Source organism: Peromyscus maniculatus, chromosome 3, assembly GCF_049852395.1.
Source record: "Peromyscus maniculatus bairdii isolate BWxNUB_F1_BW_parent chromosome 3, HU_Pman_BW_mat_3.1, whole genome shotgun sequence".
NCBI classification, from domain to species: domain Eukaryota; kingdom Metazoa; phylum Chordata; class Mammalia; order Rodentia; family Cricetidae; genus Peromyscus; species Peromyscus maniculatus.
In genome coordinates, this window is record NC_134854.1 from 85,838,214 (window position 1) to 85,856,622 (window position 18,409).

The 18,409-nt window shown below is 39.7% G+C and overlaps 1 protein-coding gene across 2 annotated transcripts in view; it reads left to right on the plus strand.

Annotated features, from left to right (window-relative positions):
- The window catches only part of Grid2 (glutamate ionotropic receptor delta type subunit 2), a 1,417,491-nt gene that overhangs the window by 1,035,149 nt on the left and 363,933 nt on the right, over nucleotides 1-18,409 (plus strand). For both annotated transcript variants that reach the window (XM_042273420.2, XM_042273418.2), the window contains exon 9: nucleotides 4,095-4,196. In XM_042273420.2, the coding sequence (XP_042129354.1) occupies nucleotides 4,095-4,196 (102 nt within the window). The remainder of the gene's footprint in view (nucleotides 1-4,094; nucleotides 4,197-18,409) is intronic.

The window sequence follows — 18,409 nt, forward strand, 5'->3', positions numbered from 1 at the left end:
CCATCAAATAGTTTGGAACCACCAGTAACTCCAGCTCCAGCTCCCTCTTCTAGGCTCCAAGGGTACCAGCAATCATGTGTGCATGCCCACACACTTACGAGAAAACAAAAATTCTTTTAAAATCCTCGGTAAAAGAGAGTATGAGGTTGTATGTATTCTCACTATTACTCTACAATTTCTTTGAAAAAGAGAAACAAACAAACAAAACAAAACAAAACAGAAGCAAAAGCAAAAACCTAGTCAGACAAAAAACAACCTTCACCATACTGCCAGGGCCACCAAGTTCAAGAGATTTCAAAGGACAGCAGAAAGGTAGCTAGAGAAGCCCTGTGTTTGGCCCTGGGTGCAGTCCCTCCAGAGTTGCGCAAACATTCTGCCTCTCACGACTGCTGTGCCTCAAGGAGTATTACTTCTTGTAAGAAGTGATTCAATGTGAATATATGGGAACGTCACTTATTTTTGGTTGCTTATAATTAGAAGGAATTGTTAATATCAAGCAGAGTAACTGGAAGTGAACCTCAGGGAGATGAGAGAGTATGTGCAAAAAACAAGAGACCTTGATACATGAGAAATGCATCAGAAAGATGTGAGAGCTCAGCACTGCCCCTGCATGCTGCTGCTGTTTATTGGCATGTCCAGCTGAGACTGTTTAGGACATGTCCTTATGACTTAGAGGAACTTACAGGAGTTTGGCATTTATTTTACCTAAGTTGATCTTTCAAAGCAGAACATTGCGATGTTTTTGAACACCTTGTGTTTACTTCATTTTCTACTTCTCCCTCTACTTACTGCCATCCTGACTGCTACACAGATAAACGATAATAGGATAGACAGAGAGCACCTAGCTGTCCTCAGAATCCTCTTCTACAACATGTGGACAAGAATCATCCCTTCCTTCAAGGGTTTTGAGAATTAATTGAGTTAACAAAAGTAAAACTCTCAGTTAATTGACACATTGTATAGTGTGTAAATCTTATAAAATTATGATAATTTTGTTTTGAAAGTTTTAAGTTGGGCAAACCACTTCACAGTTATGCACCTCAGTTTCCTTAGCACAGAAACATAAATATATCTTCTACCACCTCAAATGCATCATACTTATGAAAAGGATTAAGCAGGCATGAGACAAAATTCATTTTAAAATCCTGACAATGGAACTTACGTGAAATTAGTTGCAACCCTAGTTTCATCTCTTAGTAGATATGTGACCTCATGTGAGACCTTAGGTGTGATGATGTCTATGAAATAGTAATGCTAACAGGGCCATCTCATGAAGTTGCTGGGACAGTTAAATGCCCTGCATAAAACATCAACTCTGTGACTGACACTCAGAAATCATTTAAGAATGCTTTCAAAATGTGCTCAATATAGGAAATACCTATCATTTTGACTTCTCAGTGGTTTGCTGTGGCCCATTTGGATACTTAATCAGTATTATATTTTATTTCTACTTTAAAAAGAACCCTATATCCTAAATATTTTTCCTATAATATCTACTCTTAGAAGATAATCAATTTTGGTATTCATGGTGGTTATTTGAGAAATCTTCATACATGTAAGAGAAGTACTGACAGAGAAGGGATTCGCTAATCTTAAAGTCCAGCCTGTGGTTATTAAGAGACAAGAACTACAGGCAAGTGTTACTGTCAAAATGCACACAATGAAAAATAGCACAGAACTCTCAATGTCATCATGTGGGAAAATACATTTGTCTTGCAGCCTATATGCATGAAAATGTGTATGTGTTTGGTACAGTCTTACACAAAATGAAAGTTAAAGAGCAAAATGAGAAGAGACATTACATAGCATAAATAATGCAAATAGTGTCCAACATACTACTAAAGTCAGGATGACAAATATTTACCTATTTCTACCCAGTCCACTTTTTCTTGTTATTTCCAACTTAAGTACAAGAGAATGCATTAATTTTTTTAGAATATTACCAGGCGGTGGATGCGCACACCTTTAATCCCAGCATTTGGGAGGCTGAGGCAGGTAGATCTCTAAGTTGGAGGCCAGCCTGGCCTACAAAATGAGTTCCAACAAAGTCAAGATTGCACAGAGAAACCCTGTCTCAAAAACAAAAACATAACAAAAGAAAAAAAAACAAACAAAACAAAACAAAAAACAAAAACCCCAAACCAAAACAAATAAACAAAACAACTTTATAGAATACTGACTGTATTTAGTTGTAGTCAAAGAAGGCCATGACTCGGAAATTCGGAACTTGAGGGTTCATGGTCTAGAAATACCATGGTATGTATTATTCTACCAACCTTACTGCAGCAGATGCCCAAAGAAGGTCAAGGTCAATGGATGCGATAGAGATCAGGTTCTTGGGCAAACTGACCACAGTCTGATCAAACTTAAAACACACCTCTGGAGGCAGAAAGATATGCCTGTCTTTGCTGCAGCAGCTGGGCCATGTCCTCATTAATATGTCTGCCTTCCATGTCATTGGTTGAGCTGGAAATCAAGCGATTAGCCTGTAGGGATCTAGGAATTCAGTGTCGTCATCATTGCCATTTTCCCACCAATATTTGGTCTAGGAAAATAAAACCTTGAAGTAATTAGAAAGTGATTGTCAAACAATGCAATTGAGGATAGACTCTCAGTAACCTCAGCAAAGAACACAAGCTCAGAAGAATTTCCATAAGCTTTTAAATTTGGCAAGAGGGCTACACTAGCTCTGATAATTAGACTTTTCAACACATTTGGATTTGCTAATTGGATCTAACTTCTAATTAGACTTTTATGTAACTAAGAATGACATATCATGGTATGAATTTAATGTGCTTTTACAGTTGAAACCAACAATTATCAGGCTTCTCCAAATTATCTTAATAAAGAAAAACCTGGCTTTGTTGATCATATTGTGACATCTCTGTCTCTTGCAATGTATTGAACACATTTTAGTTTTCTTAATTAAACACCTTTGGGGAGCTCAAAGAGACACTTGGGCTTTAATAAGAATCACCTAAGTTATTTGTTTGTGAGGGAGACTTGCCAGTATGTTGATGACTTTGGAAGCTACAGACAAAACTCAGTACAAAGAAATAAATCATTGGAGGAAATGGCACCAGCAACCAGGTGCCCCTGTAATAACTCAATTAATCAAATTGTTTTCAAATATGACTGAAGCTGGGTTACAATTTTCCCTCATGCACTCACAGAACAGGTCTCAGTGTGAAGGCTCATGGAGCTGGCATTGGGATAAAAGCCCGACATCATTCCCACTGTGCACATACCCTCTTCTCTCATTCTTGAAATGTCACTCATTAATGCGAGCCTCCTCATTTCTTTCTTTCCTCCTTAGTTCTAATTGAGACTCATCAACTTTTATTCCTCTGACATTTGAAGGCAGTAATTTAAAAAATTGATAGCCCTCAGATTTGGATACTACAAGAGGCAATAACTATATGAGGGCAGACATGCATTAAACCACCATTTTGAACAATAAAGATTAATTAGCCTATGGCTTTCATGGAAAGAGTGTTGTCAAAATATTCCAAGAAAATTAGTAGCACTGAGCAGAAACGAATTACATTGTTTTTATGTATTGTGAATACTTAAAACACACACACACACACACACACACACACACACATACTTTATATGTGACTATCCCCTACATAAAAGTAGTTGATCTTCTATCCATATAAAATGTTTTTACTATTTTAAAGCTCTTTATTTCACTAAAAGCATTGTACAATTAAATGACAGCACTAAGGCTCTAGGAGAGTTTAACTTATGCAGTAACTGCTATATTAGTGAGAAATTTTGCAAGGGTTACATGCACTTTTATTCTTCCAATTAGCACATTAGAGTGATGGAGTTATTGGTGAATATGTGACTTCTCATTAATTCATACGTCCTCCATGATTCTTGTAAAGCATGCTGGCTTCTGACATATGCCATATGATGGTATTTAAAGACAGGAGATAGCATTTCTGATTGCTTCATTTGCTATTAAAAGAGATAAGTTTTTCATACCAGTTATTCCGTGATATATCACACAATTCTCTACAAGGTCTACACAGAGGTGACTGGGCTGCTCTTTAAAGAAAAGTGACCAAAGATACTTTGCCTTTCAGCTTGGGTGCTGGAATCCTGTCACGGGTCTGAATGGGTCACTGACTGACAAGAAACTGGAGAACAACATGCGGGGTGTGGTTCTTCGTGTGGTGACTGTACTGGTAAGAACCCTCCTAACCTTGTGGTTTGGGCTCATAGAATGTCCTCTGTTTTTCATTGATTTTTCTTCTCTCAACTAGTGTCATAATCTAAAAATAGCTTTTAAATGAACCTTGACTATAATTTCTAAGAGAGATTCAATGGTCATGTTATCCAGCCTCCCATCTCCGTGAATTTGAATTTGATTTCTGTAGACTATAGTTTTCATTAATGTGCTTTTGTTAGGCTCTTCCTTAGACTTTAGATCTGGTTTTCTACAGTTTTCTATACATTATAAAAAGAGGGACCCCTCAGACACATCCATCCCTGGAACAATAGGATGCACATAGAGGTATCAATGCAGAGACCACCCAGTTGTTTAATAGATGCTCATCTAGCATTTAGTGTGGCTTTCTGGGGCTACTAGCAGATAAAAAAAAGATATATGTGACTGTCTTTTATAACTTTATCATTTATGATTCTGTGAATGGGATTATTTATATGGGACATTTGTTACAATTCTACTAGCTTGTTGGAAATTCAATTTTTTTTTTTTTTTTTTTTGGTTTTTTGAGACAGAGTTTCTCTGTATAGCTTTGCGCCTTTCATGGAACTCACTCTGTAGTCCAGGCCTGCCTCAAACTCACAGAGATCTGCCTGCCTCTGCCTCCTGAGTGCTGGGATTAAAGACGTGCACTACCACTGCCCAGTGGCAGAAATTCAAATTTTTTCATTCTCTGTCATGTTTAGCTGGAGAGTTGGTTCAATGACTGACGGCTCACATGGCTCTATAAGAAACCTGAGTTTGATTTCCAGCATCCATGTCAGGAGGCTCAAAACCATCTGTAACTCCAGCACCAAGGGAATCCAATGACAATGGCCTCTGGGCACTGGTGCCATGCACACCTACCCCCATAGAGACCCACACACATACACATACTTAAGAAGACAAAATAGATTTTTTTTTAAAGTAGGAAAAGGTCTCTTTTTTATTTTTATTTTTTTCCTTTTATTTTATTTTACAATACCATTTAGTTCTACATATCAGCCACAGATTCCCTTGTTCTCCCCTCTCCCCTTCACCCCAGCCCACCCCCCATTCCCACCTCCTCCAGGGCAAAGCCTCCCCCGAGGACTGAGATCGATCTGGTGAACTCAGTCCAGGCAGGTCCAGTCCCCTCCTCCCAGACTGAGCCAAGCATCCCTGCATAAGTCCCAGGTTTCAAACAGCTAACTCATGCAATGAGCACAGGACCCAGTACCACTGCCTAGATGCCTCCCAAACAGACCAAGCCAAACAACGGTCTCACCTATTCAGAGGGCCTGCTCCCTCAGCCTTTGGTTCATAGTTCATGTGTTTCCATTCGTTTGGCTATTTGTCCCTGTGCTTTATTCAACCTTGGTTTCAACAATTCTCGCTCATATAAACCTTCCTCTTTCTTGCTAATTAGACTCCCGGCGCTCCACCTGGGGTCTGGCCGTGGATCTTTGCATCCAGATTCCTCAGTCCTTGGATGGGCTTTCTGGCATGACTATTAGGGTATTAGGGTATTTGGCCATCCCATTACCAGAGTAGGTCACTTCCGGCTGTCTCTCGACCATTGCCAGCAGTCTATTGTGGGAGTATCTTTGTGGATTTCAGTGGGCCTCTTTAGCACTTTGTTTCTTCCTGGAAAAGGTCTCTTATAGGCTAAATTAATTGCAGAATTAGTGAATGAAAAAGACTATTTGGTATGTTGATAACAATTGGATGTTCAATACCAAGCTCTCTGTATACTTGTTTAATATGAATTAACAGATCTAAACATAATTTTCTTAAAAATTATCTGAGACATCCGCAAAAGGAAATCTAAATAAATAGCCTATTCCCTCTTTGGGCATATCTATAATTTATTTCTAGTTGTTATTTTAGCAAGGCTCTCACTTATAATTATTTCACCAATGTTTTACAACTGAAAGGTGATTACGCTTCTGTTTGAACCTAAGTGTGTAGATAATCAATTAGCTGCTAATAGTTAAAAGATAGACAGTTGAAGTACAAACATCTATTACTAATCTCTTTTCTATTATCGTGTAAACTCTGTGACAAACACCATAAAAGCTAGTGCATAGGATTTGGTTTTCTTAGGGAAAGAAAAACAGAAAAACAGAGTTTTATAGCAAATTAACAAATTCAGATGCCTGGCACATAATTATTTAGTATTTAGCATGTGATAGGATTGGCAATATATAGAGAGTACCTAACACAGACCCTAATCTTGAGGTATGATTAGAATTTGGTAGATGGACTCTGCATAAACCAGTTAAGATTTATTATTTACTATGTCAGATCCCCTGTGAAGTCCACTGTATATATTATCTATTTCAGTGATTTCAGTATTCAGAGTGTAAACTATTCTAACCCACCAAAATATGAATGAGTAAAACAAATCAACCACAAGGTGAAAAGAAAAAAAAAAGTGAAACAAATCATCCACAGATGACAGAGCAGAGTTGAAATTCAGATCCAACAAGCCTCCCCTCCAGACCTTTTAACTCCTTCTCCTATGTAGTGAATCAGCCTCTCTCCACTCCTGCTGTGATTAGAGAGAGAAGTGAGACATCTGTGGGATTCTATTGGACTGGAGAATTAGGGACGTTTCAATTTTGACTGAGGTAAAAGTGAGTTTGATGGAGAGAGCTTCATAGGACCAATCATGTTAACATCATTTCCAGGCTGAATACAATGGTTTTTGTTCCTGGAGGACGTGCTTCCTGTGGTGGTAATGCCACCGCCTATCCCAGCTTCCCCCATCATTTGCTGCAAACCAAGCCATGCACAGATCCTAAGAGCAGACAGCTAGTGACAGGGCTAGCAGTTTGCTTCCCCTGCTGTCTACAGTGAGCTTAGCAGCTGGGTGCCCCGTTGAATGAGCATTTATACTCACACAGTTTACAGCCAGTGTGTAATACCTTCACACACTTACTTAGTCCTTTACAGGACTCAGTCTGACACTGTCCTTCCTGCTTATTTCCTATTTGCATGTTTCTAAATCGAACTCTGTTATGTCATCTTACAAGCTCTCTCCATCCAAATTGATAGCCACACCCCATCAGTTCACCCAGTTACTCCTAAATCTTGATGCATTCATTATCATCAGGCTATTGCAGAACCATGGCTCCATCTACAGTTGAACTAGAACTGGCTATGTGACCACTGCCCTAGTATCTTTTATTCCAGGAATAGATCTCCAATACTTACCCAAAAGGTGAAGAGCCCCAGCATACGTCCCCAGGAATGATTTGTTTAATGTTTATGATATTACAACAGAAATCTAGTCAACTACACTCACCCACATTTCTACTTCTTAGAAAATGTATATGGCTGGGCAGTGGTGACATGTGCCTTTAATCTCAGCACTCGGGAGGCAGAGCCAGGCAGATCTCTGTGAGTTCGAGGCCAGCCTGGGCTACAGAGTGAGTTCCAGGAAAGGCACAAAGCTACACAGAGAAACCCTGTTTCAAAAAACCAATAAATAAACAAATTAATTAATTAGTTAATTGATTAAATAAATAAATAGAAAAAGAAAACATATACCATCAGTTACAAGAAGTCATGAAACTGACTTTACTTACTTCAGTTTTGAAACACCCATTTTTACCTTTATTAATGATATTTTAGTGATCTGGTGTAAACAGTCAAACATAGATAAAGTAATTTGAGACTCCATTACATGGGAACCCTAGAGGCAGGCAGTAATTAGTAGTGTCAGGAAATTTACTGAACAGGATTAAACGAGGTAACTGTCACAGAACAGTGAACTCCACCAAAGGAACCCACAAGGGTGCTGCAGCACCTGGGCATGGGTGGGTCGGGAAACGTGGGGTCTGATGGAGGCTGAAGGGGACTTCAGCAGCTGGAACCAGCGCAAGTCATGTAACCCTTGGGTCCGTGGATGCTGGGACAGGAAGAGATTGCAGAGTTGCTGCTCAAACCGCGACCAGGAAGACCCCCCACACCGAATCACAAGCTGTTCCTCTCTCACTCCTGTAGCAGGAATCTTAAAGGGTCTCATTAATAAAAACGAACGGGGAGCCAGGTATTGGGGTGAACGCTGGGAGATCAGAGAAGCAGAACAAGCCACAGCTACCTCATCTCAACAGTTCCTCAGCTGATCCTGTTTCCTCAGACTGGAAGCCTCTGAGTCCTCATCCCAATGGATCTCAGCTGAACTGCTGCTCGAAAGCCTGAAAGCTTGACCAACCTAGTACCTGTTCCTCGCGCCTTATACACCTTTCTGCTTTCTGCCCTCACTTCCTGGGATTAAAGGCGTGAGTCACCATGCCTGGCTGTTTCCTCTGTGGCTTTGAACTCACAGAGATCCAGATGGATCTCTGCCTCTGGAATGCTAGGATTAAAGGTATGAGTGCCACCATTTTCTGGCCTCTGTATCTAGTGGCTGTTCTGTTCTCTGACCCCAGATAAGTTTATTAGGGTGCACAATATTTGGGGGAACACAATATCACCACACACTCCCACTGCTTTACCAGCACTTTCCATGTCCCTCCAGTTAAAACTTCCACCAGAAGTCAGGCCACATCCTGAGTAAGCCAGAATGTGCTTGTCCCTTACAACATAGTGTAGAAAATGAGGGTTGTGGTAGGTCTAGAGGGAACCAGGAAGACATACCAGCACTGTCACATAACTGGACCTGCTCAGAGAACACCATGTGTTCTTTATTTGTCTTTATCAAACACTGTAAGAGCTATACTAAGTCCAAACATTTAGAAAGGTTCACTAGAGTGAACTAAATTCCCATGCCCATGTTGCCAAAAAGAGCTAGAGAGTTCCAGCTCAGAGTTCAGTTGCTGAAGCCATTTGCTTTGCCATTTTGTCTTCTCAATCAAAAAAAGAAACAGAAAACAACAAACAAACAAACAATAAGCAGAACTCTTATTGGTTTAGATTAAATACGTTATGACAACTGAGCTGTGAGGGCATGTGTTACTGGATTGACAGCACAAGGACCTTTTACAGAATGATGTCACCTTGTTTTTATTGCCATATGCAAAGCCTCAAAAATATTTCTTGAATTAGAGGAAGCAAAAGCATTAGTCAGACAGACCCTGCCTCCAGTTTCTCTGATAGTCCCTTTTCTGTTTTTTGTTTGTTTGTTTTTTAATCAAGTATACCAAGTACTTGGTGTTAGTGCAAAACAACAATGAAGATGTTTTTTTCTCTCTTTTAACAGGCTAAGTTATATTAGTACAGTTAGCCATTAAGGACCAATGTGCCATTTGATTTTTTTACCTGGTAATTTACACAATTTGAAACTTCATTGTGTCATTAATATAATCCTAAAACTTAGAAACTAAAATCAAAAGGCATAAGTGGTCATATATGAAGAAGTACAAAATGCCCAAGAAGCACAATCATCATTTACATGGTGTGCATTTGTTAGTAATTCTTATTTCCATGGGTTGATTGTACTTAAATAAGATTCATGGCATCTCTAATGAAGTGTGTGTTCACTCCTTAGTTCCTGTGAGAATACCTACAGTAGTTTTCCAGGTGCTGGGGAAGATACAATGCCTACAACACACATCCTTCGGGAAGCCTCTTAATCCCAGCACATCTGCCTAGAGGAGCTTCATCACAGCATACCTACCTACAGGAAGCTTCCTCTAGCACAGTGGTTCTCAACCTTCTCAATGCTGTGACCCTTCAATACATTTCCTCACGTTGTGGTTGTTAGAGTGTCTGTGGAAGGGTAACTTGGTGGTTCAATCAGGGCCAAGGAATGCTGCAAAGATCGGGATCTCACACAAGAGATTTATTGGGAAGGTGGGGTTGTGGGAGACAGAGACAGAGACACAGAGAGAAACAGAGTAAGAGAGTGGGCCATGATGGCTGGACTTTTTAAATGCTATGTGTGTCTCATTTGGTGGCTGGTGATGACGTGGCTGCTGGTTCTGAATAGCTGAAGGCTATTGGGAGCTTTGGGAGCACCTGGTTCCCAGCAGTGGTGACTTTCAACCACAAAATTATTTTTGTGGCTATTTCATAAATATCTGTGTTTTGTAATGGTTGTATGCAACCCCCATGAAAGGATTGTTCAACCATTGTCAAAGGAGTCGTGGCCCACATGTTGAGAACCTTGCTAGCTTAACACACCAACCCATAGGAAGTTTTCTTCCCTGCAGTGGGCCATCCTGTAAAGCTTTCAAAATGTTCTTGAAACAATATTCTCAGTGAAGTTGCCTTACATGAAATATGCAATGTAGCACATTCCTGCCTATCCTCCATAAAACGATTCAATAACTTCATAGTGATTGTGTGACTAGATGTTTACTATAAAGATATAATGATGACTTTTCTCTTCTTTGCATGCTTAAATACAGTCTTCCATATTTTAGGATCTCTGAATTAAAATAAATCTTTCCATTGTTATTTGAAAGTCTAATTGACAGTACACTTGTCTTCATCAGTGATATTATAATTAATTGTGAAACACACAGCAGAAAACATTTGGATTAAATAATATGCTTTTATTAAGTGAAGTTCATGAAGAGTCCTGAAAAGTTAAACCCCCAAACACTGGTTAAGAAGCCTTCATAAAAAGAAATTGATCAAAACACATTGTGTTAATGTATGAAATTCTCAAACAATTAAAAAAAAAAAAACTTCAAAACAAAAGAAGTAACAGCATGAAATGGAGCCAAGTGAGGCAAAAATTGAACAGCACCAGCAACAGGAAACATTGTTCAGAAGTATTGTTGCAATCACAGAAGGAACTAGACAAAGGCTGCTTGCATGCATGAGTAGCACACAAAGTGAATTCCAGGCTGCATGTTGAGTCCGATGTGTTTCCCTAAATATCTGGCATCAAGAAGAGCTGTTTACTCACTGAGCAGACAGCACCCCACTGTGCTGTCTTTCTAAGAGCAAATTCTTTCCCCTAAAATTCTCCATGATTAGTTGTATTTGTTGAAATGGTTTTCAGTGTATATTGGTTTTCTTGAAAGATTTCCGTATGTTATCTGGAGTTAGAAAGTGGCACAATATTTATTATGTAGTACTTTCTCAGTTTTGGCTCTGGTTAAAGTAAAAACCTCAAAAAGATTTCATATAATAAGCTAAGTATTTCAATGAATCCCAAAAAGGCAAAGGAGAGAGAGAGAGAGAGAGAGAGAGAGAGAGAGAGAGAGAGAGAGAGAGAGAGAGAGAGAGAGAAGAAAGAGAAAGAGAGAGAGAGAGAACATAAGACGGTCAAAGCTTTTCACAATCTGTTATCACATATACCTTATATTTCGAGTGACATCCACCAAGACTAGCATCATGTACATGGGGTGTGATTTTATTTCTCATTTCTCTGTGCTATTTTGCTCAGGTGTCTTTGTAACTCTTTCTCACTAAAGTTGTATTTAATAATTCCGATAGTATTAGACTCAGATATTATCCTATAGAAACAGTAAGACAAATGATGGTTTTCATTTAGAATCTTTGGCACATAGAAGCAGCTTCGTATTATATAGAACAACTTAGAATATTTTGATGACCCTGAAAAAGCCCTAAAAAAAGTGTGTGTGTACATGCATATATGTATATGTGTGTGCCTGTATATATATATATATATATGTGTGTGTGTGTGTGTGTGTGCGCGCATGTATGCATGCGTGCTTGTGTGTGCATGTGTGGGGGTCTGTGTGAGAGTGTAAAGAAAGGGCATGGGATGATGATAAATCCCTATGTAGGACAGAGACTACGGCAGAATAGGTGTATTGAGAATCTTAATTCCAAGCTAGATGTGATGAACACACCATACACATGATTCCAGAAGTGTTGGAAGAACTTTCAGGTACCTCTCCAGCATCATGTTCACCTTCATGCCACCATGCTTCTAGGAATGATGATAATGGACTAAACCTCTGAACTGTAAGCCACCCCCAGTGAAGAACTCTTTATAAGAGTTGCCATGGTTATAGTGTCTCTTCACTGTAGATGTAACCAACTGCCTTATTAAAACAAAAAACACAGAACCAATGTAAAAGAGAATTGTAAACCCAAACACATGACTGCCTCATCACTGCCTGTAAGTACTGCCCTCCAGGTCTGAAAGGCGTGTGTCTCCAATGCTGGCTGTATCCCTGAACACACAGAGATCTACCTGGCTCTTCTACCAAGTGCTGGGATTAAAGGCATGGGCCACCACCACCACCACCACCACCACCACCACCACCACCACCACCACCATCACCACACTCTTGCTTTGGCTCTAATAGCTCTGACCCCTGGGCAACTTTATTTATTAACATACAATGAAAATCACATTTTAGTACAAATAAAATACCACCATACTTCACTGCAGTAGAAACCCTAACTAAGACACTGGCACCTCATCTGAAGAATGTGAAACTGAAGTGGAGGAAATTTTAGCACCTGTGTATGAGATAGTCTCATTCTAGTGCTTCAACAGAAATGACTCCATAAAAAAGTATTTGTGACAATGAAGGCAGAATTACATAATAAAAGTGATAGTTACCAACAAGTAGAAGACATCTCTGTCACAACTTGAATCTAACCTGGAATTCAGGACAGCCATGGATCATTTCTTTATTGTTGAAACAATGTAATCCGTAGTCTTGGCTATGTAATGCCTGTGGGTTTTGTTTTTTCTTTGCTACTGATTGTTCCCATCCTATGTGAGAGAAAAATGGGAAAATGTGATTGAAATAAACAAGCACTTGAGGAAAAAAAGGTCTATGTAGATGATATAATTCATATCAACCCCAGAACAAAGGTTCACATTGGGGCTGACTGAATATAATCAAGGGAATTGATAGGTAACAATGCTTTGACAATTTCCTCTTCTGATTCACATTAATTCACATCACCTCTTAAGCTGGTAGATGTCATGCAGATATGTTAATATTATTATTGCACATGAGGTAACTGTGCATGACCCTGTATGGTCAGGGAAACCAGATTTCTTAGAAAAAAAAAATGAGAGACTGTATTGAGAAAAAGCAACGAGACACTGTGTTGGAAATATATAATATAATTTACCTCCAAAACATAGAGCTACTACTTGTCTCTGGATATTTAGAGAATGACAGAGTCATTTGCAAATTCAAAGATGTAAAAACAGTTGTTGTGATTTCTGTGATATTCTAGCCAAAGTCATTTGGACTGTATTATATTTTGCATTGGAAAATGTGATGTGCCATTGTGTGTGACAGGAAATTGAACAATTCAGGTGACTTTTAAACTGAATTGTCATTTGGTAATTCAGTAGTGCCAGAATGGCCACAACACAAAACAGCTCATCACAAAATCCCTCCAATAAAAACATTAGAACAAACAATAAAATCCGGAAGGCTGCCCTGTTGCTTTGCAGAATTATAAAGGACTATATCATGGATTTATAACTGTTAGAGTTCAGAGATAACTTTGCCAGCTAACTTACTGGTTACTCTTATCCTTGGCGCTTGAGTATCACTAATTCTTATCGGAACCTTCAAGATTTTTATTTTCATTTTGTTGATATAGATGAGATCTACAACTATTAAGTAACGTCATCAAGTTACATAAGAGCTAAAAATATACACTGATTCCCTGTGTCTAATCCTCTGCCACCCATGAAGGAGTATCACAATGGATAAAAGCTGCCAATAAATACTTTGAAAGCTTAGTGAACAGTGTAAAAAAACAATAAGACAAAACCTTTCCTGTAATCAACAGTTGGTAATAAACTGAATCTTAAGACACTGGGGCAGCTAAAAGATCCGATTATTTTTCGTAGCTTTCAGCTTTCAACTGCTGGCAGTTTCCACAGTGGGCTAGGTTTGGAAGTGTGGTGGTAATCTAATTGTATTGAAATATTATTTTGATTTGTACTGAAATATTAATTTGATTGTATGTTAATAAATAAAGTTGTCTGGGGGTCAGAGCTATTAGAGCCATAGCAAGAGTGTGGCGGTGGTGGCACACGCCTTTAATCCCATAGATATCTGTGTGTTCAGGGTCAGAGCTATTAGAGCCATAGCAAGAGTGTGGCGGTGGTGGCACACGCCTTTAATCCCATAAGATCTCTGTGTGTTCAGGGATACAGCCAGCATTGGAGACATATGCCTTTAAGACCTAGGGGGCTGTACATTCAGACAGTGACGAGGCAGTCATGTGTTTGGGTTTACAACCAATGAGAAGGCAGAACAACATACTTTAAAAATACGAACCGAGAGGAAGTAGGTCTCTTTTCGCGAAGCTGGGACAGCAGGAGGAAGGGTGAGATTTTAGCTCTGAGCTCTGACCTCTCGGCTTTCTCTTTTACATTGTTTCTGTGTTTCTTATTTAATAAGACGGTTGGTTACATCTACATGGAAGTCCAAAGAGAACTACATATAAGGATGGTAAGGTGGATATTTTTCCAGAAAAAAAAGTAAACTTTAGGTAGAGAGAGCGTTTTTTCTTTTACCTTCTGAATACTTAATATTTGCATCTATGAAATAAAGTGTAATAGATGGATCAGTGACAAAGGCATGCAAATTTATTAATTGCACACCCATGGGGGGTGTACAAAGTGAAACATGAAATGCAAGTAATAGCCAGATGGTTACAATTTAGATAAAATTCTGAGCTGCTGAAGAAAATAAGGTCTGAGCATTCAGGAAGGATGTGGTGACAGGTTCTGGGAAGTAAAAGGAAGACTGATGGTCATCCTTTCTTGAAGTGTGGATGAAGTCTCCTAGAGCCATGCTCAACAGGTGTTATGGGCTGTGACTGTCTCTCTGGGTGGGTCACTTTTAGTTTCTGTTCCCACAATACCTATGAATTAATCTTCTTTGGTTGATATGATGCTGGGAAGAAGGTCTATGTTGATTGCAGTCTTTTTTTTTTTTTTTCATTGTCCTAAAAGGAACTTTAGAGATAGCTCTTTCATCAGCCTTGAAGATAAAGGAACTAAAAGGGGCTTCATTCATTCATTCATTCATTCATTCATTCATTCCTCTTTGGTTTGCAAGTGCTGGGGATAAAATTTGGTGCTGGTGCTTAGCAAGCACCTCACTGCTGAGCCACACCCCTTTCCACCATCAGCTTCCTTAGTTCAAGGCACTAGGCACACCAGAGGGCCATGTTGTGGGATGCTATTTCCTGAGCTCCAACACTACATAGGAAAATACATTCAGAATTTGCATAGAAGTCCACTCGAATCTCAGCTGAGTACTGGGCCATCTATTTCTGGAAAGAATTCTTCAAAGAGTGAGAGGGAGCAGACTGGCTCTCAGAAGTCTCCCAGCAGATGGACAGACGTTGGAGACAGGTTACATGTGGGAGAATGAGATCTTAGTGCACCAAGACTTGAAAGGATCTGTAAAAAGCATGTACTTATTTTGAGTTCTGTAGTAATTTGTAGAAAACAGGCATGCAAATTTATGCAGCTATCAAGTAGAATCTTTCTGTGTCATTTCAAGGCCTTAAACATTGCCCTGGCTTCTCACAGTGTCCAGCTTTCCACAAGGAACTTACACAGATCTGACTTCGACTTCTGAGCCCTCAACACATGTGGTAGTTGTTTTTAGAGCTGGTAAAAATAAGCAGTGAAGAGCTCGTTTTAAAAATTCATCGAAGGCTGCCCTTTATACATCTGTGTAAAAGGACAGTTGTGCTTTAACAGAAACCAGAATTAGTTCCTTATGGGTCAAAAATGCTGTCGTTTGGGAGCACAAGCACAAATGACCCTGACTGATGTACTTCCTCCAAAGTGGAAGAAATGCCAGGCATGGCGGTGCACACTTTAATCCCAGTACTCGAGGAGGCAGAGGCAGGTTGATCTCTGTAAGTTGGAGTCTACACACATTCTCCTGTCAGCAAGGGCTACACAGTGAGACCCGTGTAAATGAATAAAGGAAAACAGTTCTTAAAGTGGAAGAAATTTGAATTTATGAAGAGAATCCTAGATCAACGCACTCAGTTGACATAATGATGGTTCTCCCTCACATGGTCCAGAACAACTGAAGAAAGTTTTGCCACAGATTTCAAATGTTATGCAGCATGTTTGGTAGAGGCTGGAGGTCTGGTAAGCATCCAGCACCCTCCTTCGGGTTGATTCAGTGGCCATCAGAATATTAGGCCAGATAAGAGGGTTAAAATAAATGGCTGTTGTTTGAATCTTAGATGGTCTTATAATAAAAAACCTGGACCCAGATATTGGGGTGAAAGCTGAAAGATCAGAGAAGCAGAGCAAGCCACAGCCAACCTCACCTCACCAACTCCTCAGCCAGTCCTGTTTCCTCAGCCTGGAAGCCTCTGAGTCCTCACCCAAAAGGACCTCAGCTGATTGGCTTTAGTTCCTGTTTCCTCATGCCATATAAACCTTTTTCCATCCAGCCATGTCACTTTCTGGGAAGCATAAGGTGTGTATGCTTCCTGGTACTTGCATTAAAGGTATATGCCACCACTGCCTGGCTCTGTTTCCAGTGTGGCCTTGAACTCACAGAGATCCAGATGGATCTCTGCCTCCTGAGTGATAGGATTAAGGGTGTGTGCCACCACTGTCTAGCCTCTATGTCTAATCTAGTAGCTGGCTCTGTCCTCCAATCCCCAGGCAAGTTTATTATGGTACACAATATATCACTAAAAATGCCTGGTTGCCCAAGGGAACCTCAGCCCTCCGTATGCAGCATTTCACAGCTTATCATCAACAGTCAGACAAGCCCAGTTTGCATGGTCATGGATTGGGAAACTTTCAACAGTATATTTACATGTTAAAATCTCCAGTGCAAAAGGGAAAATCAACCTCAAAATGATGTTGGATGGAATAACTGGATTTCCCCTTTCAGTAAGAAACAATGCTAGAGTGATTTTATCCTCTTCTGGAGGCTACAGTCTTAGAACACATCTGTCTTACTTAGAGTTTCTGCTGCTACAATAAAACCCTGACCAAAAGCCACTTAAAAAGGAAATGGTTTATTTACCGACAACTTGCAGTCTGTCATCTTGAGAAGTCAGGGCAGGAACTCAAGGCAGGATTTTGGAGGCAGAAATGAACAGAAGTCATGGAGGAGTGCTGCTTACTGGCCTGCTCCTCATGGCTTGCCTAGCCTGCTTTCTTTTTCTTTCTTTCTTTCTTTTTTTTTTCTGGAGCTGAGGACTGAACCCAGGGCCTTGTGCTTGCTAGGCAAGTGCTCTACTACTGAGCTAAATCAGCACCTAAAACCACCATCCCAAGGGTGGCACCACACACAGTGAGCTGGGGCCTCTACATTGTTGTCAGTTTAAACTCATTGATAACAAACTCAGAGTCACTAATTATGTATTCAGGAAAGAAATCAAGGTCTTCCCCTTGTACTCTTTTAACTGAGAGCAAGCCCAAATTCGAATTCTCTACTTCTTTCTCCCTGTGGCTTTCATCATTCCTGCCTGTTATAGGAACCTCTATCTATGCCTGCCTGAAGGCTATTTTTGAATCTGCTCCCATGTGTCTGTGTGGGTCTCTCTGAATGTTTCTGTCCCTGACAAAGGTCTTTCCCTTCTCTTTTATTGAACAAAAGAAACATGAAGGGGGAGGAATAAAGACTACTTTACAGAAATCTTTAACAGAGCTTTTTACAATGTATAAAATTTGACCCAAATAACAAACAAATAAACACTATCAAACAATATTTGAAAGCTGATTTCAACTTTTATGGTGGATATTTTTTTAAGTAAGGCCACTTTCAGTCTCTTTTCTCTCTCCAGCAAATGATTATCATAATATTCATGAAAATGAACATGCATTACTCTAGGTTGGGAGCATGGAAGAGTACATAACTTAAGATTATAGCTATGTGTTACTTTAGATTGTGAAAGTTGATTATATGGGAAATCCAAGGCAAATAAGCTTGGCTGTTGCAATGTTCTCTTAAAGGCAGGTTAAACAAACAGGCTTAGTACACAGTAGGATAGCTGTCTAAAGTGTTAAGTGACTTTAAGGTGTATAATCAACTCTGGCTGTGAAGTCCAGCAAAAGGTTCAGTCTCTTAGAATGTAACAGATATTTTTAATATAATGCATTGTCACACCATATCATTCACAAATCAGGAAAATGCACCAAGGCTTGCCCTCAAGCCAATCTGGTGGGGCATTTTGTCAATTAAGATTCCTTCTTCAAAAATGACTTTAGTTTGTGTCAAGTTGACAAAACACCTTTACCAAAGAGAAAGTTACCCCTTAGTAAGATTCTGTTCTCCAACTCATGATACTCCTGCCTCTGACTCC